The sequence below is a fragment of the Seriola dumerili genome, unplaced genomic scaffold, assembly GCF_002260705.1.
Source record: "Seriola dumerili isolate Sdu_G_001 unplaced genomic scaffold, Sdu_1.0 BDQW01000068.1, whole genome shotgun sequence".
NCBI lineage: Eukaryota > Metazoa > Chordata > Actinopteri > Carangiformes > Carangidae > Seriola > Seriola dumerili.
The window spans coordinates 17,601,902-17,627,623 of NW_019174323.1; the positions used below are offsets into that span (position 1 = coordinate 17,601,902).

The 25,722-nt window shown below is 43.6% G+C and overlaps 3 protein-coding genes across 7 annotated transcripts in view; 2 read left to right on the forward strand and 1 right to left on the reverse strand.

The window, feature by feature from the left end:
* Nucleotides 1-3,056, forward strand: part of LOC111220447 (myosin phosphatase Rho-interacting protein-like) — a 39,347-nt gene extending 36,291 nt beyond the window's left edge. For 4 of the 5 annotated variants that reach the window (XM_022743536.1, XM_022743538.1, XM_022743540.1 and 1 more), the window contains one exon: nucleotides 1,037-3,056. In XM_022743536.1, the coding sequence (XP_022599257.1) occupies nucleotides 1,037-1,108 (72 nt within the window). In that variant the 3' untranslated portion in view covers nucleotides 1,109-3,056. The remainder of the gene's footprint in view (nucleotides 1-1,036) is intronic. The other variant, XM_022743537.1, reaches the window with a different exon arrangement.
* A 658-nt stretch (nucleotides 3,057-3,714) lies between these two features.
* On the forward strand, nucleotides 3,715-10,860 carry LOC111219673 (transcription factor 20-like). Its single transcript, XM_022742389.1, has 6 exons — nucleotides 3,715-3,864; nucleotides 4,906-7,643; nucleotides 8,374-8,467; nucleotides 9,411-9,460; nucleotides 9,597-9,668; nucleotides 9,918-10,860. Exons 2-5 carry the CDS (start codon nucleotides 4,911-4,913, stop codon nucleotides 9,642-9,644), a joined length of 2,925 nt encoding a protein of 974 aa, XP_022598110.1. The 5' UTR covers nucleotides 3,715-3,864; nucleotides 4,906-4,910; the 3' UTR covers nucleotides 9,645-9,668; nucleotides 9,918-10,860.
* A 9,138-nt stretch (nucleotides 10,861-19,998) lies between these two features.
* LOC111219674 (serine/threonine-protein kinase SBK1-like) overlaps nucleotides 19,999-25,722 on the reverse strand; it is a 9,578-nt gene continuing 3,854 nt past the window's right edge. Inside the window, exons 2-5 of the mRNA XM_022742390.1 lie at nucleotides 22,706-22,979; nucleotides 22,408-22,610; nucleotides 20,855-21,046; nucleotides 19,999-20,769 (exon numbers count right to left, since the gene is read on the reverse strand). Of these exons, the coding sequence (XP_022598111.1) occupies nucleotides 19,999-20,769; nucleotides 20,855-21,046; nucleotides 22,408-22,610; nucleotides 22,706-22,877 (1,338 nt within the window). The 5' untranslated portion in view covers nucleotides 22,878-22,979. The remainder of the gene's footprint in view (nucleotides 20,770-20,854; nucleotides 21,047-22,407; nucleotides 22,611-22,705; nucleotides 22,980-25,722) is intronic.

Below are 25,722 nucleotides of genomic sequence, written 5' to 3' on the forward strand. Positions count from 1 at the left end.
AATAAAATAATTCCCTCATTAATTTACAACTTCATCCTCCTTAATGACAAAAAGAAAACAGGATTTTAGACATTTTAGCAAATCAAATTATATATTAAAATTGACATAAGTATTCAGACACCTCAGCTCAGGATCACCTCTGAGATGTTCCTACACTTTGACTGAAAGAGCTCATACACACACACACACCTGTCTAGCTGCAGCTAACGCTCGTCATAAAACTACACCAGTGCAGGTGATGGTGCCGCTGTAGAAAAGGTAGAGCTGCTTTTTAGCATCTAAGCTAGCACTAACAAAGCTAGCAGGCTAATGCTAAAGCAGTCACAGAGGCACTGAATTAAACGTTACACAAGGGACCCAGTCACAGTTTCCTCACACTGTTTCCTGCTTGTTGAAAAGAAACTGACACAGAGTCAGTTAGCAGGTGTTCCTGCAGCTGATGATGATGATGATGATGATGATGAAGAGTTCAGTGTACAAACAGAGACAGATTAAAGTAGGAACAGGACGATTAGTGATGATGATGATGATGATGATGATGATGATGATAAAGTTAATGATGCTGTGACACTGATGTCGCTGCTCCACCCAAAATCTAAAATCTTTGACCTGAACCTGACCTGAAGTAAAATGATCCTGATTCACACACCTGTTGTCATCCTGGACCAATCACCGCCCTGGACCTACATGGACACGCCCACATCATTAACATATACGTAAAACAGGAAATGAGGAAAATCACAATTACTTGGGGAAAAAGAGCGAATCAAAGATAGATGGAAGAATAAAATGAACAAGGTTTGAATTTATTTTATCAAAATACATAAAGCATTACATCACATGTCCTTTGGTGCGTTCACTGACTGTCTGTGAGTTCTAGTGTCTGCACCACACCCAGGGCTGTCAGGTGTCGAGTTGTGTTTGAGTTTCACTGGGTGATGACAGATTCACACTGAGAGGGGAAACATCACATCTGTCCTGAACATCTGTTGCTCAGTAACTAACATCTGCTCTCTCTCTCCTCCCCCCTGTCCAGAGTCTGAAGGAGGGGCTGACACCTGAGCAGAGACTCCACCTGTTTGAGAACAAAGACACGAAGGAGTTCTGACAGTGACGCCGCTTCCTCCCGCCTCGCTGCATGTGTAGAAGTCCACTATATTTTAGCTCTGTAACGACTTATTTAGTAACAGTAGACACTGGTCACAAACACAGATCATATATTATTAAAAACATGGTATGAAGTTTGAATTTCATGTCTAGACTTTGCATTCCATGCACTTCAGTTAACTGTGACATTTTTGTATTGTTGATGTTTTGCTGCCATGTCTCACTGTAAATACTTTACGTTTTTAATCTGCCACGAACACTAAACTCTGACTGTGTAAGCTACTGTGTCACTCCATAGACTGTTGCTAGCCAAAGGCATGAATGTGATGTTTAACAGCTGAACTACAACCACACGCGCCGAGCAGCGAATGACGCTCGCGTTACAAAAGCATAGGAATAGTTACTGCTCCGCCACAGACGGGACAACGAGCCCGTCGAACCCGCCGTGCCGCTTCATGTTCCCTGTCCTCGGATCAGACGTGGATGCATTCACTGACCATATATATGAATCTTTCCTCACTGGAGTCTCGGTCCAGCTGTACAGGAGCTGTTGGAGGTGGTTCATGTCTGTAGTCTTGTTCAGTGGCAGTCCTCCTCCCTTTGTATTTATTTAAATGGTTGGGATTTTTTCTTTCACATTCCCATTACTCTGTACTCTATTATTGTAAATATTAAGCAAATATACACCAACTGACTACAGGTTTATTAGCAATAAATATTTTTGCACCCTTTACAGTGTGTGACTTTTTCTGGAGCTCTCGGCCGCGTTGCACTGTCTTCCTCAGCAGATGGAGTTGGGAGGGGTCACGTATGAACATTATCAGTCATAGACAGGTTGACCCAAGTGTTAATGCGTGTTCTGTTATCTGAAGAGAAAACATGGAACAGCAGCCGGGAGGAGCAGAGACTGTAGACTCATTTACACCAAGGAGGTTGTTGTCATCGCTTGTTTTTGTTTGTTTGTTTGTTTGTTTGTTTGTTGATTTGCACTGAACTCGGCGGAGGGAGGGGTCATGGACAAGGGAAGAATCCATTACATTTTGGGGCAGATCTGGATTTACTATGAGTTTAAGTTTTTCTCTATGAAGTCTGGTGCATGTGAAGGTTGGTGATCAGGCCGCATGCTTCACATCTGTCTCCCTCTCCAGCTGTTTGCTCGTCGATGTGTTTCGTATCTATATGGTGGTTTAAACTCTCAGGCAGCAGTTCACTGTTATTGACTCGTTTTACATGAAGAACAAAGTTAAATAAAACTGTCTGAAGCATCTGGATTTTACTGCTTCAACTTCTTTCCTCTGAGTTTTCAAATGACAGACAGGAGGAGCAGACCGCAGCTCCCAGTGCAGCTCCCAGTGAGTCCAGCAGTCGCCAGAAGACACCAGGGATCTAGTTGAGTTTGTTTAGCAGGATGATGTTGTATAACGTTGTTTTCTGCTCTGGTTTCATGAGAAATTCTAACACTAATTAAAGTCCTCGAACTCTCTGTGATCTGCTCAGATCAGGAAATACAGAGAGGGAAGACTGACACTAAAAATGTGTCTGCTGCTGTTTTGTCAACTCTGAACTCTGACCTCTCTCTGAAAATATGAATTTACACAGAGGAAAAACAGAACTACAGTTTAATGAGCTGGTTGTTCTGATGTCACAAACACAGACAGGTGAGCTCTTATGTCACAAACACACAGAGGTGAGTTCTTATGTCAGAGACACAGAAAGGTGAGCTCTGATGTTAAAGACAAGTTAGCTCTGATGTCACAGTGACACAGACAGGTGAGCTCTGATGTCATAGACGCACAGACAGGTGAGCTCTGATGCCACAGTGATAATAAGTGTCTCTTGAATTGAGGTTGTTTTGTCAAACTGTTTCCAAAGAGCGTCAAACTAAAGATATTATTACATTGCATTATGGGAAATGTTGAATCCACCATTTCTGGAGTTTGACCCTTGAAGCCGGGACATCTCAGGTTCTGTTGCTTTGATTTTAAAGTTTAATAATAAATTGCTGAAATATCCCTTTAATCTGTTTGTTGTCTTTGTCTTCTGGATCTGTTTCATTTCTATTTATTTTATCGGTCACCAGCTGCTGATGTGTCACAATGTTAAAACATGTGTTAGCAACAGCAATTGTGATGCTTTATAAACCACACTAGAAAATGACGTCACGGATTCTCTGAGGGTCAATCACTTGGATTGGAACAGGTCCCACCGCTCTGCTCCCATGATGCCTTTCTGCTGCACAGCTGAGAGGCAACTGTTCCACCGTCCACTCGTCAAGTCACCCGGAGTGAGACAGCGCCCAGCTGAAAGCAGATAATGACGTCACTCTGGAGCGAGACAGACAGCACATCAGCCCGGGTTGGCTGATGAATCTGAAGCTTGACACACAACAGCTGGATCACGTCTAAATGATTCACGACTGGAAAGAACAATAAAAAAAAACGTTTAGCAAATTACGTCTTTTAGTGTGCTTTTCTTTTTCATATACTTTTTATTCGTGTTTTTCAGAATAATAATAATCACGATAATAAACACTAATTGTTTTATTGTGAAAGGGGTATCCGGAAGTTTGAGATTCTACTCTAAACAACTTGACACGGAGTAGTGTGTTCCTGGAAAGTGTGTGGATCTTTAATTTGGGTCTTTCTCTCCGTGTTGTGTTACCGGGGTTTGTTAGAGTAGACGGGCTGTTGACAGAGATGCAGGGGGGGACACACTCTTAACGGGACATTTAACAACGTGTCGATATCTCCCGCCCCGGTAAGTTTAGACCAGCGGCAGCGCGTTGCCTCCGCTCTGTCTTTGTTCCATGCAGCCGGGCCTTGCCCCGATGCGCACCGTTCTCTTACATGGAGAGAACGTGTAGCCAAACTCAATGAAAAGTACTCTGCAGTTTAATAATACTCTGCTTATCGTCGAATCTTTGTACCTACTACATAACACTGTGTTCTCCCCTGGGACATTAAGGTCCAATTTGTAATTCGGAATTCATGTAATACAGTAAATTAAAAAAACTCAATTTGAAATAAGATTTAAAACGTTAAAATTGGTTCGACCGTTGGTGCAACAAAGTTACTGAGAGCCGTAGTGGACGGATGCTAACGGTGCGGACCACCAAGCTATAAAAGTTGTCATTTTACCGAAATAAGGCGCTTAATAGGAGTGTAGACCTGGCCGAAATAAAGAATGGATTCTATTGAATAGTTGAAGCATTCAAGTCGTGGTTAGTGGTGAATGATTTTCCACCATAAATGAGAAAATCTTAAAGTCCCCCGATGTTTAACGTAGTTCGTCATGAGGGAACGTTACCGGAGCTAAAGCCGGGCCTAGCTAGCTAACGTTAGCTGTGGCTAAGCTAAGCCGTTAGCCCACCCTGACCTGTCAACGTTGGTGGTAAAGAGTCAGCCGGGTGTCCGGGAAAGACGTTATCCACTGAACCTGACAACTTGATATCATTTACATCCATTAATAATAAGGTAATTTCAAAATAAGACAAAACTTAAATTGTCAGTTAATCCCCGCTTTGCGCAACGACGTTAATGAAATTCACGTCACAGGTCAGTTTACGAGCTAATGTCAGTGCTATGATTTGAGCTGTCAGAGCTTGTACTTAAACTTTCTTCTTCTTCTACCAAAACAGGCTGGATAACAAAGTGAGTTGTCAAAAGTAGTTAAACTATGACCTTTGTGCTGAGTGAATCTGCTCTGGTTAAAGAGTTGGTGACATTAGAGAATATTAATAATGGATTCTTTGACAGATTGTACACTCATATGTTTCTCTCCCTCTCTCTGCCCTTGCAGTTGTTATGGAGCAGGCAGCTGGGAGCTTAGATGATCTCCAGCCTCAGGACCTCTCCACCTCTAGCCTCCCCACTGTGATCGATCTGACCAGGAAGGGTGAGGAATGCGTCCTCAACGCCACGTCCCTGCAGATGGTGAAGAGCCCGGGTTGGTACCCAAACTCCGGGACCAGCAACCCAGGACTGGCTTTCTCCGACACGGGCTCCTCGGACATCACGCTCCAATCAGGGGATCATATTCAACCAGACAATGCCTTCTCCCACACTACAGTCACCCTGTCCTACGTGAGCCGGTCTCACGTCTTCTCCACTCAAGACTCCCTGTCTCGACACTCGCCTCTGTGTGGTATGCCACCCATAAGCAAGTTCTCCCTCCACCCCCCATGTGACTCAGATAAAGGGCTCGGGGAGGCCGGCTACTCGCTGAACCAGCATTACGTGGAGCAGGTCGAGGGGTCGGTGGACCTCGCCACTCAGACAGAACTGTTGCAGTCGTTGTCTCAGGCTCAGGTGGGATCAGAGAATGACGGGGGAGTGTGTCCTACGCAGGAGCCTCGTGAGGTGAACGGTGGAGTGATTTCCAGTGATGACGACACGGACAATCCGGTTGAAAAGAAAGTAGAATGCAGCCTTTCTTGGGAAAACAGCAGGAGTTTGGAGAATGGTCGAGGTCACAGCCGGACGAGTTCAGGAGAATGTGTTGAATCCTCCCCAGAGACGCTCACCCCCACCACAGTGGAGGATGAGGAGGGGGGAGGCTCTGAGGTGCTCTTTCTCATGTCAAGAAAACAGGACCCAGTGGTCCCCATGGACAGTGTGGGTGCTAGAGACCTGTGTTCACTGAGCAGGGAGTACATCAGTCCTCTGGAGGACCCGGTCTCCCCCTCCGCTACCTCACTGGACGATGTGGAGGATGTGTTCATCCTGCCTCAGGCCTCCAGCTCCCCCAGCGCAGACAACTCTTATCTAGAGACTGAGCAGGCAGCATGGGACGGCTCGAGTACAGAGGGGGGCATTCAGCCAGGCGCTGGCATCAGCAATAGTACGACAGGGCTGGATTCAAGAGAGGAAAACAAGCAGCCGGTCCGAAGACGGAAGGCAGTGATAGAGCCTCTGATTGACTTGACAGACGATGGTTGTGTGTCTGATGTTTCAGAGGACAAACCCCAGACTGTCACCCCCCACATGAACGGGAACGCTAACGCTCTGCAGAGGACTTTAAAGGAGAAAAAGCTTCCACTGCGTTCCAGCAGAGGGACGCGGTTAGAGGCGATAGTCATGAACATAAACTCAAACAAGTACAAAGTGTCAGGATGCATCCGCACCAGTAAGAAAGCCAGCGCTTCCCAATCAGCAACCAGTGACTCCAACTCGGCCAGTCCGAAGAGGAATGAGGCGCCGTCAGTGGGGAGGAGGAGGAGCAGAGCGGGAGCGTCTGTCTCAGCGAACACAGTCAAACAAAAAGCAGGAACTCCTGTGAAAAGGGACAAAACTAATAACATTAACACTGACAGCTGCAAAGGCTCTACCTCTGATCCTGAAACCCTCAGTCGTACTAGAAAGTCCCACAGCAGCTCACATCCAAAAAGTCCTCCGTGTACTGTGCACAAGAGGTCAAAGAAAGAGTCAGAGGACGCTTCACTGTCTGTCCTCTCACCACAGACTCACACCGCAAAGTCAAAGAGGAAACCCTCATCACAGTCCAGTCCTCAGGCCGCTCTGCACAAGAACTCAAAGAAGGAGCCGGAGCTCCAGATTCACCCTGAACCCTCAGAGGAAATTCATGTGGCAAGATTGTCTCCCCCTCCATCACCACCACCGCCGCCGCCGCCACCGCCATCAAAGTCTCCAAAGAAAAGTCAAGGGAAAGCCAAAGGCAAGACTACAGGTACAACATCCCCCACTGCCAAGACAAAGGCGGCTCACACTCCCAAGAAGAGGAGGAAGAAACACAAAGGCGGCCAGTCCTCCTCCATGTTCTCCCCCAAGGAGCCGGAGATCAAGCTGAAGTACGTCAACTTCAAGGAGGAGAAAAGGGAGCTGAGGTCGGACAGCTTCTCTCCGTTCGTCCGTGTGGAGCGGCAGCAGTCCTCGCCATCACTGTGTACTGTCATCAACTACCCCGAGGAAGTGAAGACGCAGCACAAGAAGGGCCAGCAGCAGCCTCACACCAGTGGCTTCATTTCTGCAGTCGTACCCAGCACCTCGTGTCTCCAGCTGGGCCGGGCGTCCACACAGAGCCAGCACCAGCGCTCCCTCGTCTGCTGCCTGTGCGGGCGGTCTGCCAACGCCATGGACCTGGGGGACCTCCACGGCCCCTACTACCCTGAGGGCTACCAGCCAAGCACCAAAACACCAGCCAGCGTCTCGGGCCTCAAAGGGGATGAGGACGACTACAGCGACTCAGACTCCTCGTCCTGCAGCATCAGAGGCAGGAGGAGGAAGAGCGCCGGTCCACACTCACCGTGGTCCCTCAGGCCGGGGGCTCAGCTCAAACAGAAGGGCCTCCTGGAGAACCGCCGGTGGACCGGTGACAGCACTGGCAGCCCTGCAGCGAAGCGAGCTCGCTCAGATCCCAGCTCTGCAGATGTGGAGGACTGGTACAGCCCCCCGGTGCTGCCTCTGGAGCCCTGCGAGTACTGGCTCCATGAAGACTGCGGTATCTGGTCCGCCGGCGTGTTCCTGGTGAAGGGCAAAATCTACGGACTGGAGGAGGCGGTGAAGGTGGCACAAGAGACGGTAATGATGTTAACATGTTGTTACACAATACCACAGGGAGAGGTGGTGGGTTATCATGGCGCAAAAAGGGAAAAATTAAGGAGGATAATACATTAATAATCTGTGTACTTGTCCTCCTTGACTCTAACATACTAATAGATTTTAGTGTGTTACCATATCAAAACATGGCTGCAGCAAAATGTTGAAATTAGAAAACATGAAAGAAGAAGTTGTTTTCACACCTTGTCAGCAAAAAGTACTGAAACTGTTTTGAAGAATCAGATTTTTTTCCTCTTAAATCTGGTGGATGTTGTTGGATGTCGGCTGAGGTCTGTGCGCTCCGGGTGACCTAGTTGATCATGTTGAGATGCTGTAATCTTTATGTTGCGTTGCTTTAGGGTTCAGCTTGTGTATTTCAAAGAGATCTCTTCTTTAAAGGGGACCTGTTATGCCTTTCTGAGTTTTCCCTTACTTAGAGCATGTGATAAAGGTTTGTGTGCTTGTAAATGGTCTCAGAGTCACAAGGATCAAAGTTTACACTAAAGGGAGAAACTCAGGACAAAACCCAATTTTCTCCTTTGTAGGAAACGCCTTGTTGGGGTCCAGACATTACTTCCTGGTCTGTTGACGCCCCCACACAAGGCGCAGCACATAACTACTTATAATGAAGACTTTTCTTTAGTTTTGTAGCTGTGCAGAAAAGACACAGCGTTCTGGGTCTTCATCCGCCTGGTGTCTTCTGTGTTTTCAGGTGTGTTCAGCGTGTCGTGATCCAGGTGCTACACTGGGCTGCTTCTTTAAAGGTTGTCCCAACAAGTACCACTACAGGTGTGCTCTGGAGTCAGGTAAGTCCACGCCCTCCACCTCCACATGACACACAGGACAAAGTACAGTTACAGCACGTGGCCTTCTGCAGGTTTCCTGCTCATGTTTGAGGTGTCAGAGATTTCTGTACACTGGAGGTGGATGATGTTACAGAGACAGAGCCTGGGCAAATAAAACCAGACTAACTGAGTACTACAGGCACATAAGAAAATGTTTGCTATTTGTAAACCTGATAGATTTGCCTTGATATGAATAAGAGCTCATTTTTGGTTTGTTAGAGGACTCCACTGTTTCCCTGATGTGTGGCTCCGTTTATCTTTATTCCTCAATGAAAATCTGGCGTGTTGGAGCCTGAACAAGCTCAAAAACTCCTGAAAGTTCCGACATGCGTCAGGCCTGGTGGAAATTTAAATATTTCATGGGTCTTACACATGGGTGTGGCAGAATGGCTCGACAGATGCCCCTCTCTACAATTTAATTTGAGGCACTACTCTCCCTGTGTTTCACCCTTTACATGTACATAATTCAGTGTGCACATGCAACACGCCAACACCTACAAAAAAAGGCGAATGTACCCATACCCCGAATCAGGAAGTGGGATATTTTGGAATTACTCTTCAATTTTGTTACCGTTTTTTTTTGCCATTTACAGGCATTGGAATTTGACAAACTCCTCCTACAGAATTAATCTCAACAACATCATATTTGGTCGGTCTAATCTTAAGATCTTTGCGATGCTAAATTGGGAAGCTTTTGAGTTTTCGTTGGAGGACCTGCCCGTGGCGGCACGGCAGATTTCAATATAAAAAGGAAGTTGTTATAACTCAAACGCACATCACACGTTTGATACGAGTCCCGACCTGAACATCAGAGTACCAATATTCAGTTATAGTTCACATTCTACCTCCTAACCTTTGACTGAGTCAGTGCGACACCCTCACCTCCCGCTCTGTTTTCCAGCAGACTGTGTTCTCATTGAAGAGAATTTCTCCATGAAGTGTAAAAAGCACAAGGTGAGCAGAAAAAAACTCAAGTTGTTTATAAAATCTACGGAATAAAAAGTTTGTGCTGCTGTGTGAAGGATGTCGGGGGAAACTGTGTGACTGTTTTTCTAACTGGATATTAAATATCAACCTTTTTAATCCTCAGAACAAGACATTCAAAACCCCTCCAGGGAACAGGTGGGATGACAGGTGACACAGTTTGCAGAAACTTCATGAGGTCAGTGATTACCTGCTCAGCCTTCATGTCTCTGTGGCTCAGGAGGAAGTTTTACTTAATGTGAATCAGTCCAATTACTTCTGAAGCCTAAACTGTGGGAGCCGTGTGTTTAAAGGGTTTTATCTCCCACACAGTTGTTTCTGTATTGATGTAAACTCTCGGTACGTTAACCGTCCACATCCTTCCAGTCTGGACTGTTGTCTGCTGAAACAGGAGCAGATGAATCATCGCTTTGTTCTCCTCTTCCAGACACTCACCTGCAGCATCCTGCAGGGGCTCTTCTTCCCCTTTCTGCTGGTAACCATGGCGACAGTGGACCAGGGTTCTTCTGACTGACAGCTAGCACCCATGAACCTTAACTTCACCCTCTGCCCTTCAGCTGCACTGTTAACCCCCGACGCTGTGACTGGAGGAGCCCAGTCCCCCAAACCTCCGTCAGTCCGGTCCGACTGAGGAGGAGCCTCCTCTCACTTCACTTAAAGTAACATGCTGAATTTGTCATTTGTGTAGTTATTTATAAGGATTTTTTCCTGGATTAGATATGAATAATAATCAAAGATATTTAATTTTTTAAAGATTTCTAAGTATTTGATTATATTTGGTTTATTTATTCCTGAAGTTTCTTATTGGCTTCTTTAGCAGTCGTCAAAGAGGTTTGATTGTGTGTTTTTTTTTTTAAGTTATTGGTGAAGCAGTTCAATGTTGAAATATCAGGCCAGTCGAGGAGACGCTGGGACAGGAAGAGGGCGGGACAGTCGATAAAGAACAAGGTACTCGATTGGACGCTGACAACACAACAGGGTTCCATGTTGAAACAGCCGATCACACATGGCATTAAGTTTAGTTTACTGGTGCATCAGGCAGGTCTCGTTCACTCACAGGACACTTGCACATAACAAATCGCCCAGCTGATGTTGAGGGAACTGAACAGTGTGTTTGAATGTATTCTCCCCGTGTGAGGGGGTTTTTGCAAGAAGCACTTTGGAGTGACACTGAACACGTCCGGTCCTCTACTCCAGCTGCAGTATTATCTTGTCCGGCTACGTCCACACTGCTACGTTTTCCTTTTAAAACGCATCTCCTCGCGTCCAGGCGACTCCACAGTTTTTGAGCTCCGAAAACAGAGACTTTCAGAAACTCTGCTGACCCCGTTTTATTTTGAAAGCCCTGGGGTTGTGTTGTAGTCTGGACAGACAGACACTGAGACTTTTGGAAACGATGACATAGACACCCATGGTCTCTCCTGATTGGCTCTCATCAGCCTGGACTACCGGTGGTGAATACGACAAGATAATTACAGTGTTACTGACTTTGTTGTCTTTGCTAGCAGCTGTTGTTCACTGACATTCTGCATTTTAACGCTACTTCCTCAAGTATTTTTTTGCAACGGAATCAACTTGCAGAGAAGACAATCTGCTTCCTGTTCTTATCAGTTTTGATACGGAGCTAAAATGGTCGTCTGGACAGAAATCAAAACGCTGTTTTCAAATGAAAACATAGCAGTGTGGACGTAGCCAAACCTCCACCTGCTTCAGGCGCTCTCATGTGGCTGTGTGAGGTTCAGGGACCAGTCTGTGAACTCAGAAAAAGCCACATCTGACATCACAATGACACCATGTGATTTTCATTTGGCTCAGAGGCTTTGACTTTGGCTTCTCGCCTCAGACTGGGAGCGAGTGTTTGCACCTTCACATCAGCTGGTTCTTAATGATTAATTGGATGATAAATTAAATCAGGATTAGTTTATTTCAGACTCGTTTCCTCTGTCAGAGCTGCAGTCTTTTCTTTCTGTTGAGTTTCATGTTGTGAACTTTGCAGCGCAGCATTCACACAGTATCAGGACCGCTCGGCTCCATCAGTGTCACTAGAGTTTAAAGAGGATGTATGATGATTTAACACTCATTGAGAATCTGTGGTTTACATCGGCAGCAGTGGCCACGCTAGTATTAAGATTTTCTTTCTTGACTTGGTGCATTTCTATTTCTGAAGAAGCCTTACCTGACATACAGGTGTATCCAGTTTGACTCTCACGAGCTCGTGGTGCAAAGACAAATCAGTGGATGTACATCACCTTCCTTTGGAAATCCTGATGACTGAAGGCAGCTCACGTTCACCTCGGTTCCTAACGAACCCTCCGACCACGCAGGTGCACGCTGACTCTCTGGGACTTGTGTTGAGATTAGCTCCCAGCGTATTGGCACCTGTTCTGTGGGGTGTGGAGGGCGGGGCTTTGGCTGCTCAGCCTGCCTTTTTACTTTAGAGAGAGGTCCTTGTGATCAGTGTTGGTATCACATCTGTGTACTTCTTCATACAGCCATCAGGGGCAGCGTTGCGCTGTCTGGGACCACAGGGAGCAGTCTGAAGCCGTGGTTCGATGTGAACAGACCACACAGAGGCGGTGGAAGGTTTCTCTGCTCAGTGTCTCACCAGCAGCAGCAGCTGGACACACACACACACACACACACACACACACACACACACACACACACCAAGATCTCCTTATCCTGGAACACCACTTCTTTCATTTGTGCCATCGTTGATGTTTTGTTTATTTTATATTTTGTTCCAGTTGAATGAATTGTTTTTCAATGAGCAGGATTATCAGAGAGCCTGAACTCTTCTCTGCAGATTTCTTTGTATCAAAAAACAGCAGCTTTTGGAAAATGTTTTATTCTAACAAAATGTTTGGATTTTTTTTTTTTTTTTTTTATATATAATATTTTGTCCGTGTGTTAATCTCAGGGCTGAATCTCAGATATTCAAATGATTTGAACTTTGTTTTATGATTTTGTCTCCTTCCTGTTTTCTGTGTGAACCCCACATTGACGAGAGCAGTGACAGCAGCAGCAGGATGTGGTTATCCTCTCTGTCCTGGTACACACTACCATCACATTCCAGCGCCTCTTCAGTGTGTCTCTGTGCTGTGGTGTTTTTAGGTTTAACATGGGACTAGAACTATCAACTCCTGTCACTTTTGTTTTTTAATTTTATGGCAACTTTTTGTACCGTCTCGCTCACCTCTCGGAGAATCAGAGGTCATGTTATTGTCAAAAATAAATATTTTGTTCAATGTTGTGGTTTTCTGAGTTTAGTGACTGAAAAAATTAATTCAAGGAAAATATTTTATATCGTCTCAAATTCACAGGAGAACACGCTCGGTGAGGATGGCTAAATAAATCCGGCCCACACTTTGACCGCATGCTTCTTTTCCCCCGGTTCCGTGGCCCAAATCTTCTAGCTGTCGGTCGATCCCGGAGGATGGTGTATGGGCCAGACTCGGCCTGAGGACCCAGTCAGATATTGGGCCAGAAGTTTCATTTTGCTATCTGCAATAATAGTTTTCCTTAAGTTCACCTTTGCTTTTCCTACAGTGACGTGTCAACGTCACTAACTTACCGCCCTACTTGTGTTCAGTTGGCACAAAGATACCAGGTGACATGCTTTGCTGGCCTTTTAAATAAGGACTAAAGATTCTGAACAAACTTGCAGCTGCTTCGTCACTGTTACAGGTTTTGTTTCCGCTAGCTCACAACTGATCGGAAATAAATTTCCAACAAACACTGGAATTATTATTGGGTCTTGAGATTCATGTAGCTATTCATCAATTTATTAATTTGATTAAGGTTTCTTAATCTGTTACTTTGGGCATTTCTTTTTATTTTCACTGAACGCATACTGCTGGAAGTGGGGTCACGTGACTGCTGGGCTGAAGAGCAGCAGGGGAACAGGTGTGCTAACTGGGCAGGTCACACAGGTGCCTTCAGCGTTCATTGTTCTGTGTCCTGAGCTAATTCTCTGTTCTGCCCTTCAGTTCAGCTGCTTCCCTCCGTCATGTCACCGCTGTTCCTGAGTGAGTTTATTTCATTATATTTTCTCAAGCCATGTTAAGTAATACATCTAATCTCCTTGGTTTGTTCTCAGGGGATTATATATGTAAAGTGAGAATATATTGATGCACTGGTTTCTGATTTAGAATTGTTCAGAATTGTTGTTTTTCACATTCACAAACTTGAATTTCTTATGCAGATTTTACATGTTTACAAAGGCTGATTTACAACTACAAACTTGGGAATTATTTGTAAACATTACTTTACAAGCTCAAAATCACTTTGATCCTAATTTGATCCTAATAAAGGTGTCGGGGGAGTAAGTCGTTCCGGCATGGCCCACTGGGGGCAAGATACCCGCCTCCAGCAAGATCACTGAGATGTTTTAATAGCCTACATTTATTAGGCTGCTACATTATTAACAAAGACCAAACACTGTTCCTCCGTCATTTTTGGTTGGGTTAAGCTGTGCAGCAAACCCTAAAACTTTTATGTTCCAACCATATATCGAACCACCGTCACCTCTCTTTTTACCCACCATCTTTATACGAATGAACAGTTACCTGCACACAGCAGTTAGGTGTGTGTGGCCTTTTTGTGATATCACTTCCCTCTGACAGTTTCATTTTATATACTTTGTAATGACTTGAGTTGTTATCTTTTTAACAGGCTCGCTAATAATAATAGCCAGTTAGCTAGCTAGTTCAGAGCAACCAAGCGAAAGGCTTTGCATGTTTTGTCGGTCGACAGAGTTGTATATGTCTTCAACATCTTTACCATAATGATGCTGCTAAGGTAATTTTGAATTAACCAGGTTTAATTACAGCAGTTAACACTGGATTCTCTCTTGGCTGCTAAGTGGCTAATCTGGCTAATTAGCCTGCTAGCATCAGTAGCCATGTAAAGCAAAGTCAGAAGAGTTAGTTATGGTGTCTATGCAGCTAATTCAGTTGATTCACAGGTTTCCAGATAATGTTTGAATAACTCATTAAATTAATTTTCTATTTCTATTCTATTAACTATTTGGTTCATTTATATATTTTTAATCAGTCTTACTTTCATAATGTCTCTTTTATTAATTTCATATTCACCATCTTAATGTTTAATAGATTAAATCTATTAAATCTTGTTTTCTTTTACTTTTTTGTTGATGTTAAATTTACTGTCCAAGCTCTACAAACATCCCATTTCAAATTCATTTTCGAGTTCACACTGCATCTCCTGCTTTTTCATTACCCATCACCTCCATCACAAAAACAGGTACAACACCAAAAGTCCAACAAGAATTCTCATTTTATTGACTAAATCTCAGTTTACAGGAAGACAGTTGTATTGCAAAGACAGAACCAGATACGAGTTCTAGTGCTGTGGTCATCTACTCACTAAAACGCCACGGAAATGATGATGTTTTGAAATGTGTCACTGGACAGAGAGACACTGAAACTCCATTACAACACGGCACGTTATGCATGAGCTGAGGAGGCAGCAGTGACTGACTCAGGCGTCAGGAGGAGGAGGAGGAGGAGGAGGAGAGGGGAAGGTGGTTTGTGGCAAAGATACGCATCCCTTAATTTATAGATCGGTGTGACTCATCCTTCCTCCGAGCTCAGGTGTCCTCAGCTGCAGTGGGTACCTGATCCTAACAGGGGTACGTTGTGTTTCATCCTGACATCCGACTACATCATCCACTCTAATCATTTAGCCTCTAAAAACTGTATTATTGTTGCATTACAATTAAAAAATCAACTTGGCTTAAATTATGCCAAAATTATCCCGAAAATCAACTTGCTTCTTTAGTTTCAAGTAACTTTTTTTGTTTTTTTTGTAATTAGCCAATAATAGCATTGTAGGCTAATAAAGACAAATCTTCCTGTTTCAAAGAAACGAGCCAAGAACGGTAGGTATAAAAGTAAAATACACCATGCTCATACAGTGTACGTGCAACAGTCTCGTTTTTCCACTTAAGACAAATCTTGGGAAAATTAAAGGTACTCTGCGCGCGAGGACGCACATGCAAGCAGTGCAACTCACATCCTGCCATCGGTTTTACGCTGTTCAGCTGACATCTGGTGGCAGCAACACGCCAAGACACGTAGCGATATCATAACATTGTGTTTGTTGAAATAAAATCTCCACAGGCGGCTTTCATATAACTCCTGCACCATGTTAGAAAAGTTGGCTAGCTAACTTAGCTGTTAGCAGGAAAGGTAGGGTTGCCTCCCGTCATTGTTTTCTCTTTAGAGCGACTGTCCCAGATAATTTATATTTCTTCCCCTTGACTCGGATTGTCCCAGTTTTTGTGAAGATGCATTTCTAGTTTAGAATTTCAGTTTCAAATAAAACCTAATTTGTTTCCTTCTACTGTTTTTATCTCCCTGGTTCTGTCCAATCCTGTGTCCATGAAAGTGAGGATGTAAACGTATGAATAATGTTGATTGGCCAATGGCCATGCCTGTATCTTTATTTGATTGGTAGCAGAAATACGAAAGATTCCCTTATTACCCAGGAACTGCGCATCAACATCCACAACTTGGTTAGTAATAAAAACAAAACTTAAATTTCTTCTGTCCGTGTGGTGAAATGGGGGGAGAGATGGACGAGGAGGACGTGGCAACAAAATAAGGTGATTCAACACGACCCACCCTGCCCCCCCAGTGTCCCGGGTTTTCACACATCAAAGGTGGCAACCCTAAGGAAAGGTGATACTGTGTAGTTTCTATTCTCCGCACTAGGGGATGTCACTGTCTATTTCAAATTAAACTACGACTTGAGCATGTTTAAAATAATATTCAAAATGATCCATGTAAGGCACAGAAGGCGTTGCCTTGTACTCCAGCAGGGGGGTGACAAGTGATGGGTGGAAGCATTTTGGGTTTGACATCGTAGATGGAAAAACGGTAGGTGGATAAAAGCCGGTTACTGCAAATGTCTAGCATCAAATGTCAGATGATAGCTTGATGCTAACTGAGGCAGTGGAGGCACAGAGAATCCCAATTCTGCCATTGGGATTTGGCGACATCCAAAATTTAATATCTCGATACGTCCAGCCCAAATATTGCGATATACGATATTTACGATATTTGCGATATTTGCGATAGATTTAACCACAATTTAAAAAAAAATAATAATTATCATTATATTATTGTATTTTATGTTTCAGGTATAAGTGATGCTGCCACTGAGGCAGTTCAAAGTTTTATTTGTCACATGCCGAGGTACAATGTGCAGTAAGAAAAGCAGTGGAATGATTGGATGGATGTGGCAGCAGGGCAGACTGTGCAAAGCTGCACAACTGCAAAAAAAATGTTTCCGATATATTTGATATTATTGAATATCGGCCCAAGCCCATCTGCCATATATTTTATAATTAGGGTTTGTGGGTTATGTTCCAATTAATTTGAACAAATAACATGTTACTTGTGATTTGTTGTGGCCACCTCTCGGTTCAGTTTAAAAGGTTTGTTGGGATGGACAGTTGATGGTCTGTAGGTACATCTGGGAAGAAGCCGGGTGGTTTTGTGGTGAATGGTTAATGCAGAGACAGAGTGACATGATGAGGTAATGTACAGGCCTGTGCATCTACTCTTCATATGGTCATGTGAACGGCCTCCCTGGAGCTGACGGAGCCAGCGCTGCTTGCAGCTGGCCGATGGAGAGCAAACAGCATGACTACGGTGTCTGTGTCAGGGCGGTCCATTGTTCTGAGTCAGAAGGCTGCTGATGAGGTCAGAGATTGTCACAAGATGTAGTAGTTTGCATTCTCGCTGGCTGATCCGGGAGCAGCTTTGAGGAACATGATTCCGAATGTTTTGTGTAAGAGCTGAACCGGGTTCAGCCGATCCTCAGTCAGGCAGATCTGAGCTGAGGGCCACCGACTCTCACAGCATAAAGAAACATGTTGTCTGCAGCTACACTACATCTACAGAGTACTACGGCCTGTGACGGGAGAAACACTGAGCAGGTTTTTACAACACAACATACAGATTCATGCAGATTTAGGTCTGGAAAACAACACACAGAACGTCCATTCCTGTACATGACCCCACGCTTCTTTCCTCAAATTACTCCGCTAATGCTCAGGATCAGTCAAGGAGAGGAACGGGTTACTTTTTTGCTGTTAATTTTAAATTGGTAAAAAAAAAATTAGAGCCACACTTCCTCATGAATGTGGCAAAAATCTCTAAAAATAATCATCTGACTCCCGACCTGTGATTTTAATTCAAGCCTGTCGCTTCACTTCCTCATGCTTTGCTTTTTTTTTCTGTTCTTGGAGGTGGTGAGATGAGACCATGACATTAATAGCAATACAAATACAGCACACTGAATAGAAACTAATTATTGTTAATTTTTTTTTTTTCAGCCCTAGGACGTCTCCAGAGATCAGGACGGTGATGCAAGAAACTGCTACGGCAAAAATTCCACATCACAACATTTTATGATTCTTTTTATCTTTTTTTTTCATGTTTTTTTTTTTTGTTTTTTTGTTGTAAAGCCGGTTCAAATTTTTCGTAAAGGTGAGTTTGAGCTACTTGTCATGCAGTTTATAAAAGGTGGCTCTGTCACATGGCCTGTGATTTTTTTTCTTTTTTTTTTTTCTTCTTCAGATTGAATTGGAGATGTGAAGTGATGGTTTCTGGTCTGGGTGTCATCAGATAATCTGTAATTCTTTTTAATTAAAAAACAAAAAAGTAAATGTAAATCTGATATTTGTTTCTAAACCAAAACAGAAAAAAAGTTTTTGGTGTCAGAATCAAAAGAACGAAAAACCAATCAAAGTCTGTTTTTGTTTTTCTGGCAATTCCTTTTATCTTTATTTAAGTAGAAACCAAAAACAAAAAGTGAAATCACGTTCTCTATTCATTTTTCTGTTTCCAAACAAAAAGCCACAAAATCTGATTCAAAAAACGGTTCAATTTTGTTTTTTGCAAATTAATTTTTTCAAATTTCATGTAGTAGTGGAGAGACAGGAGGAGGAAGTGAAGTGTAAAAAAGTCAAAATAAAAGCCAAGACGACATAAAAGTGTAACATTAAGCAAGCACAGGATATACTAATATATATATTAATGAATGAATGAATAAATAAATGCATACATGTATTCATTTATTTATTCATTCATTCATTCATATGAATATGTCCGCTTAGCTTTTATTTTGACTTTTTTACACTTCACTTCCTCTTCCTGTCTCTCCACTACTACATGAAATTTGAAAAAATGAATTTGCAACAAACAAAATTGAACCGTTTTTTGTTTAGAATTAAAAATCTTAATAAAACCATGTGAATTTGGTTTCAAACTAAAATAATGATAAAAGTAATCGCCAGAAAACTAAAAACAGACCATTTTTAATTGGTTTTTCGTTTTTTGATTTTGACACAAAAAAAACATTATTTTAAAAGCAAATAACAGATTTGTTTTTTTTTTCCCGTTTTTAAATTTACAAATGAATTACGGATTATCTGATGACACCCAGACCGTTACTCTTTTCTTTTCAGACGATACTTTGCGTTAAAAGTTTCAAAGAGAACAGAATCAGAAACATGAGAAATACAAACTGAACCTGAAACAGAAGCTTTACAGGACAAACTGAATTTCCAGAGCGAGTACAAAACAGCCTTTGAACGGTGAAGTAGATTTGTTTGTCATGAAGAACAGAGACATCATAAACCTTCTCTCAGTCCAGATGTGTCGACCAGTAGAAACCACTGGTCGCAGCTCGTGTGCATCTGATCCCAACATGTAAATCAACAAGCTGAAGTGGATTCGGCCTGAAACACCAAGTTACAACAGAAAACAAAGAAAAGCTACTTTACAAAAAAATAAACAAACAAACAAACAAACAAAAAACAATAGAAAAAATAGAGCGTTGTCTTTTTAGATTCAAATAAATAATAAAATTCTCAAAGCAAAATAAATCCACTTCTTTTGGATACATACAGAACACACACACACACACACACACGTTCACATTTGTGTTACACATGAAACATTTAAAACCACCACTCACTCATCTTTGTTTAGTTTTTTTAAGGTTTTTCCTCGAACTGTTTTTGTCTTCTTCAAAAATACAAATCCTCTGACGCTCGGCCTCGATCGCTCGGCTCTCTGACACTTTCTGTCTCTGATGTTTCTGCTGGAAGTATTGCTTTAAGAAATACGTTTTGGTCTTGGTCTTCTCAGATGGATTAAGTGACAGGATCTCTAATGGAAGCTGCTTTTTCGTTTTCCCCTCCGGGGTTTCACCTCCGCAGTGAAGACGAGGCTCCTCCGGAGTCTCTGAACCAAAACCCTGGCGAGGAGCGTCTGCTCTCTGAAGTCCGCCACGCGCTGCTCTTCCATCCCCACCATGTTTACAACGGGATACGTGTTAGTATTGTCTGTGTTTCCATGCATGCACATCTACGTGTTTGATGAGAGGTATAAAAGTGTGTGTGTGTGTGTGTGTGTGTGTGTGTGTGTGTGTGTGTGTGTGTGTGTGTGTGTGTGAGTCTGTGACGTCGGCGCTCAGACGCAGATCTCGATGGGCGTGGCCACCAGCATGCGGCCGCCCGGTGAACTGTTCTCTCGCGGCATGCGGTCGTAACTGTTGGTGGACGACACGGAGCTGTTGGTGGAGACGGACACGTAGTGGTGGCCGCCACCCGGTTCCATCACCCCGCCCTTGGCCCCTCCCCCGCCGCCGCTACCCCTCTCCACCGCCACCGGAGACATGGGAGAGAGGGGCGACAGAGGAGAGAAAGGAGATAAAGTCTGCTGCTTCATCCTCTCCACCAGGAGCTCCTCATCTTCCTCCCCGGAGGAAGATGATGAGATAGTGCCTGTCACCTCTCCTCGCACTCCTCCTCCTCCTCCTCCTCCACCTCCTCCCCCTCCACCGCCAACCCTCTCTCCACCACTTCCACCTCCTGTGTTGCCGTTGTTGTTGTTGTTCTCTGCGTCCAGCATCCAGGAGTGGCTGAAGTACTCGGACACCTCTTTGACGGAGCAGCGGCGGTCCTGCTCCACGGAGAGCAGGCGGCGGAACATGCGGAGGGCCTGCTCGGTGAAGCGCCTCCACTGCGACGGCACCGTGTTCGTCCTCCTCCTCTGCCAGCGGATGAACTCCTGGTAGAAGGAGTCCGAGGGCAGCGCCTTCTCCCAGGGGAAGTTTCCGGTCAGCATGCAGAAGAGCAGCACGCCGAAGGCCCAGACGTCGGTGCTGTAGTCCACGCAGAAACCCTCGTGGCGGGACACGTCGCAGAGCTCGGGGGCTGTGTAGGGGATAGTGCCGCTCACCTGGAGGGGAAGCTCAACAGGTTACCACCACGGATACAACAAGATAGTGAATACGAAGAGGTCACAAACTATCGCTGCTACTCACTCTTTTCACGGGAGAGCCAGCGCGGCGCGTCATGCCAAAGTCGGACAGCTTGACCTTACGACACTCTCTGTCAAAGATGAGGATGTTCTCAGGCTTGATGTCACGATGGACCAGCTTCTTACAGTGCAGGTAGTCCAGAGCGATGGCCACCTGGTACACACAGCGCTTTGCCACCGCCTCAGGAAGACCCACCTGAGAGACGGGGCACAGAAATACATCGTGTATATAGAAAATATATCGCTGAACATTTTTAACAGTATGTCATTCTGCCTCGTTCCTCATCGGGACATCTGCTCTCAAAAGAAAAATATATTACATGTTGATATGCAAGTGATTTTGTTTTCTTTCTTCATTCCACACGTGCAGTCTAAGCCCTGGCGTTTGCGTGGCGGCTGCAGAACATTTTGTTTTTCATTTCAGCTCCCATGGTAACATGTTAGCGCGAACACACCGCCTGTGTAAGACACGCCTCTCTCACCTATCAGTTGCGTCATGTCTCCAATCAAAAATAGACAGAGAGAAGTCCTGTTGATGTCATAGTGACATCATACCAGCAACATTTTATAAACCTGTCTAGACTGAATCTGAATATGACACAGACATGAAATATATAAATATATTTTTTAACCACTTTAGCAGCTGCATGTGGAGACGGTGAGATATTAGTGATGTTTTCTGTCAAAACTAAATTCAAAATTATTAATTACTTTAATAATGAAAAGAAATCCAACAAACTCAGTTGAGCGACGCAGCCGCCACGCAGGCAGCGTGTTCCTGGCGTAGGGGAAGCACATGCATTCATTTACGCATTTATGCTAATTGGTGTCACTCTGCTTCACCGTGGTCTGCCTGGCTACCAGCTGACCACAGAATACAATGTCCAATCTAGGCTTTTCAAATTTGTTGTGTTGATTAAATGAAAAATATCAGCAGAAGCCTCGTCCAATCAAAATGCTTGGATTCACTGAGACCTCTACCTGTTTCACCATGAACTATAAACTGTCAGTTCCTTGCTGCTGATATTGTCATGGTCTGTCCTACACTTTATGTTCAGACATTTTTATTTCCTGTTTTATTTTGAAGAAGAGGTCCTCGTGTATCTGGTGGTCATTTTACTTCCTGTCTTTTTCCTGTTTCCCTCCATCATGATTGTCTGCCCCGCCCTAATCTGTTACACCTGTGTTCACCTGTGTATTTAAGTCTGTCTTTGTCAGTCCGTCTTTTTTCCGTCTTTGTTCCTGAGTTTTACCTGGATTATTTCTCAGTTCTGTTTTGCCTGTTTTGTAAATTTGGTTTTCTTTATTAAATTAAATTTTTCCCACCAAATCTCTTTTGTTTGTCTGTATTTGGTCTTTAACACTCCTGAACCCGACGGATATGATGCGTACAAACGTAATAACGCACAGAAAATACACTAAATACATGAAATGTCTAACATTCAATGACAAGATTTCAAAATACAGTGTATGGTGTACGGTGTTTTACAGTAGTTTAACTTTTTAAGAACTCGTCCCCCTTGACCCAGAAGCAATGATGAAATGAAGCAATGATACCTGTGGGGGAATGATATCAAAGAGGTCTCCCGCCAGAGCGTACTCCTGTGCGAACACGTAGTATTCGTCAGTTTCGAAGGCGATGCCGAACATGTTGATGATGTAGGAGCAGGGAGACAGGTAGAGGGAGATGCTGTACTCCCGCAGGAACGACTTCAGCTTCGTCGTCTTCTTCTTCAGGAACTTCAGCGCCATTTTTGTACCTTTGGGTGAAACAGGATTGATATGTGTTGTTTTTCATGATTAAAGATCTTTTTTTTATTACAACAACATGTGGTCACAGGTCTTATCCCCTCACCTCTGATCTTGTGGATGACCAGGTCCACCTTGCCGTAGGTGCCTTTGCCCAGCTCCCGGATCACCTCGTAGTACTTGTTGACTTCCAGCCGCTCCAGGTTTTGGGCTGCGATCAGCTGCAGCTCGTCCAGGATGTCCATGTTGGCTCGGGACACCAGCGGAGAGGAACTCATGCTGGGGACTGATTTAAGGAACGGACCAAGGGAAAAACTGGGGAACGGACGCTCAGGCAGAACAAGAGCAGCAGCAGCAGCAGCAGCTAACAGCTGGTGTCACTGTGTAGAAACGAGAGGGAAAAAAAATCATTTTTATTATTTTCATTATAAATATAAAATATACAGTAAATTTAAATGACTTTAATTCTATGTTAATGATTTCCTTAAAATTTCTATCCTGATACTTTGTAACGCTAGCTAGCCTTTTAGCTTCCAGCATAAATCTGACAAGGTTAGCAATTTTACATCCGCATGAAATTTTATAGAATATTAGATTAATACAAGTTTTATATAATACATATATATATATATATATATATATGATTGATGATTGATGATTTTTGAAATTTTTGTGTAAATTTTTGGAGCAATCTACCACCATGGATCCTGCAGTTTGCTCCAGTTAGCTCCCAGTTTATCAATATTATTATTATTAGCTGCTGTTGTTTTGTAATTACAGATTTTTATACACCTTCATGTAATTTACATGTGATGAACATACAATAATAGACATCATGTAATTAAGTCAAAATAAAAATGACATCATGATTACACAAAAATAATTATGAATAATAATCATTGGAATTATTAGGAACTGTTAATTAATTCATCACATAAGGTGATATAAAAGATAAATAACACGAACTGTGATATTTAAATATTTAAACAGCTTAAAATATATGTGAAAACTGGTTGTCTACACCTTCTGTGAATAAAGACGTGTGTGTGTGTGTGCGTGTGTGTCTGTGTGTGTGTGTGTGTGTGTGTGTGTGCATTTGTGTGTGCGTGTGCGTACGTGTGTGTGTGTGTGGATCTCATGGTTAGTGATGAACAACAAGCAGCTGATGTTGCAGCTCCGTCTGTTCTGATCTGCAGTGATAGTCACTGAAAATGCTAATTATCTGCAGTGAAGGCTGAAGTGAATCTATTCACCGAGGGGACGCCAGAGCTGAGCACACGCACACACACACACACACACACACACACACACACACACACACACACACACATTACATAACCTGAAGTGCTGGAGAGCCGCCTCTCTCCATCCCTGAGCAAGTGTTTATGAGTCTGTCTGCTCTCATATTTATTTATCTAAACACAAATTACATTTATCTGCTGGATCTGATCTCTGGTCCAGTTCAGGATGCACAAAATACTGTTGTGATACACTGAGCAGCTGCGAGTTGTCATACTCTATTTCATCGCGTTAAGTCACCGACTACGTGACAATACACACACACACACACACACACACACACAGCAGTTCAGGTACCTGTCATCCCCTCCACAGGCCCCTGTGTTCCTCTGAGGGGGTGTAATGTTTAGTGTGTGAAGTGAACAGGAAGAGCAGTTGACACCAGCAGGTGAGGGGAGGGGGGGGGGGGAGTCAGTTTGGGTGATAAATGGCAGAGAGGACATACGGCAGTGCTCGCACATGTGATAAATACACACACACACACACACACACAGACACACACACACACACAGACAGGAGGGAGAGCAGGAGCTGTAAACAGAGAAGGTCATTTGTTTCTGTCCGGGATCAGAAGTGCTTACTGTAGCACACACAGCACCGTGTGTGTGTGTGTGTGTGTGTGTGTGTGTGTGTGTGTGTGTGTGTGTGTGTGTGTGTGTGCACTGAGACTACAGGGGAGGATTGTTAGAATAATAATCTTGTTTAACGATCATGTTTCTAGGTCGTTATCATATAATATTACAGGTGATTGTTTTTGCACTGGTTGTGTTTTTATGTCCTATGTGCCTTTAAATGTCTCCCTGGGTACAAATAAAGTTTCCTGAATTGAATTGAATTGAATTGAATTGAATTGAATTACTTAAAGCTGCTGTTATTTTCGGCGGACTAATAGATTTGAGTAAAATAGTTCCATAGTTTCCATGAAATGTTGTGAATCAGATGAATTGTGGGTGATTCAGGTGTGAAGTTCAGGTGTCTAGCAGCTCATTAATAATAATAATAATAATGATAATGATGATAATGATAGTTTATAATAAATAATAAACAATTATAGTAAAATTTGTCCAATAAGGCGAGTAAATACTTCGCAAATCTAGTGTGTGAAAGAAAAGAGCGCCTCGTCACCACTCTGCACCGTGATGAAGACATTAACCTCCAGTGATAAAGACTCTGGGAAACTTCAGGAAATGGTTCAGTCTTGAGTTTCGATCAATTAAAAGATAAACGTGCAGCCGAGGCCTCGTCACGTCCAGTTACACAACTACAGCACCGAGGTGTCGCCTCCTCTTCACAGCAAGTGTTCACTGATAGTGAGGACGCAGCCAAATTAGTGATTGACTGATTAATTGATGATGAAGATCGTTGTTAACCACAGTATGTGTCAATCACTAGTAATGTTCAACTTGACACCAACCCCTCAACAACGATCTTCAGGCCTTTTCACACCGTTCTCTCAATCTGTCGTCCACAAACCTTCCACACTGAGTTTGGTGCGTTTCATTATTTTCTCATTTCTAAAAATGACTACACACTGACTGCTGCGACTCGAACCTGTTCCAGAGACAAAAGTGTCAGACACGGCGTGAGGTCCTATTTATTTTTAAATGTTCGGACGAAAAACACACAGACCTGGTGTGAAAAGGCCTCTGGTTAGTCCCACTTAGTTCACTCCCACAGGCTTTAAACTGATGCAGACACAAAATACACCATGTTCCTTCTTTTATATTACACACACACACACACACACACACTGTGCCACCAGGTTTAACACTGGAAGCAGAGCAGCGACCGGGGGCCACAGCTGACTAAATCCCAGACTGCTTA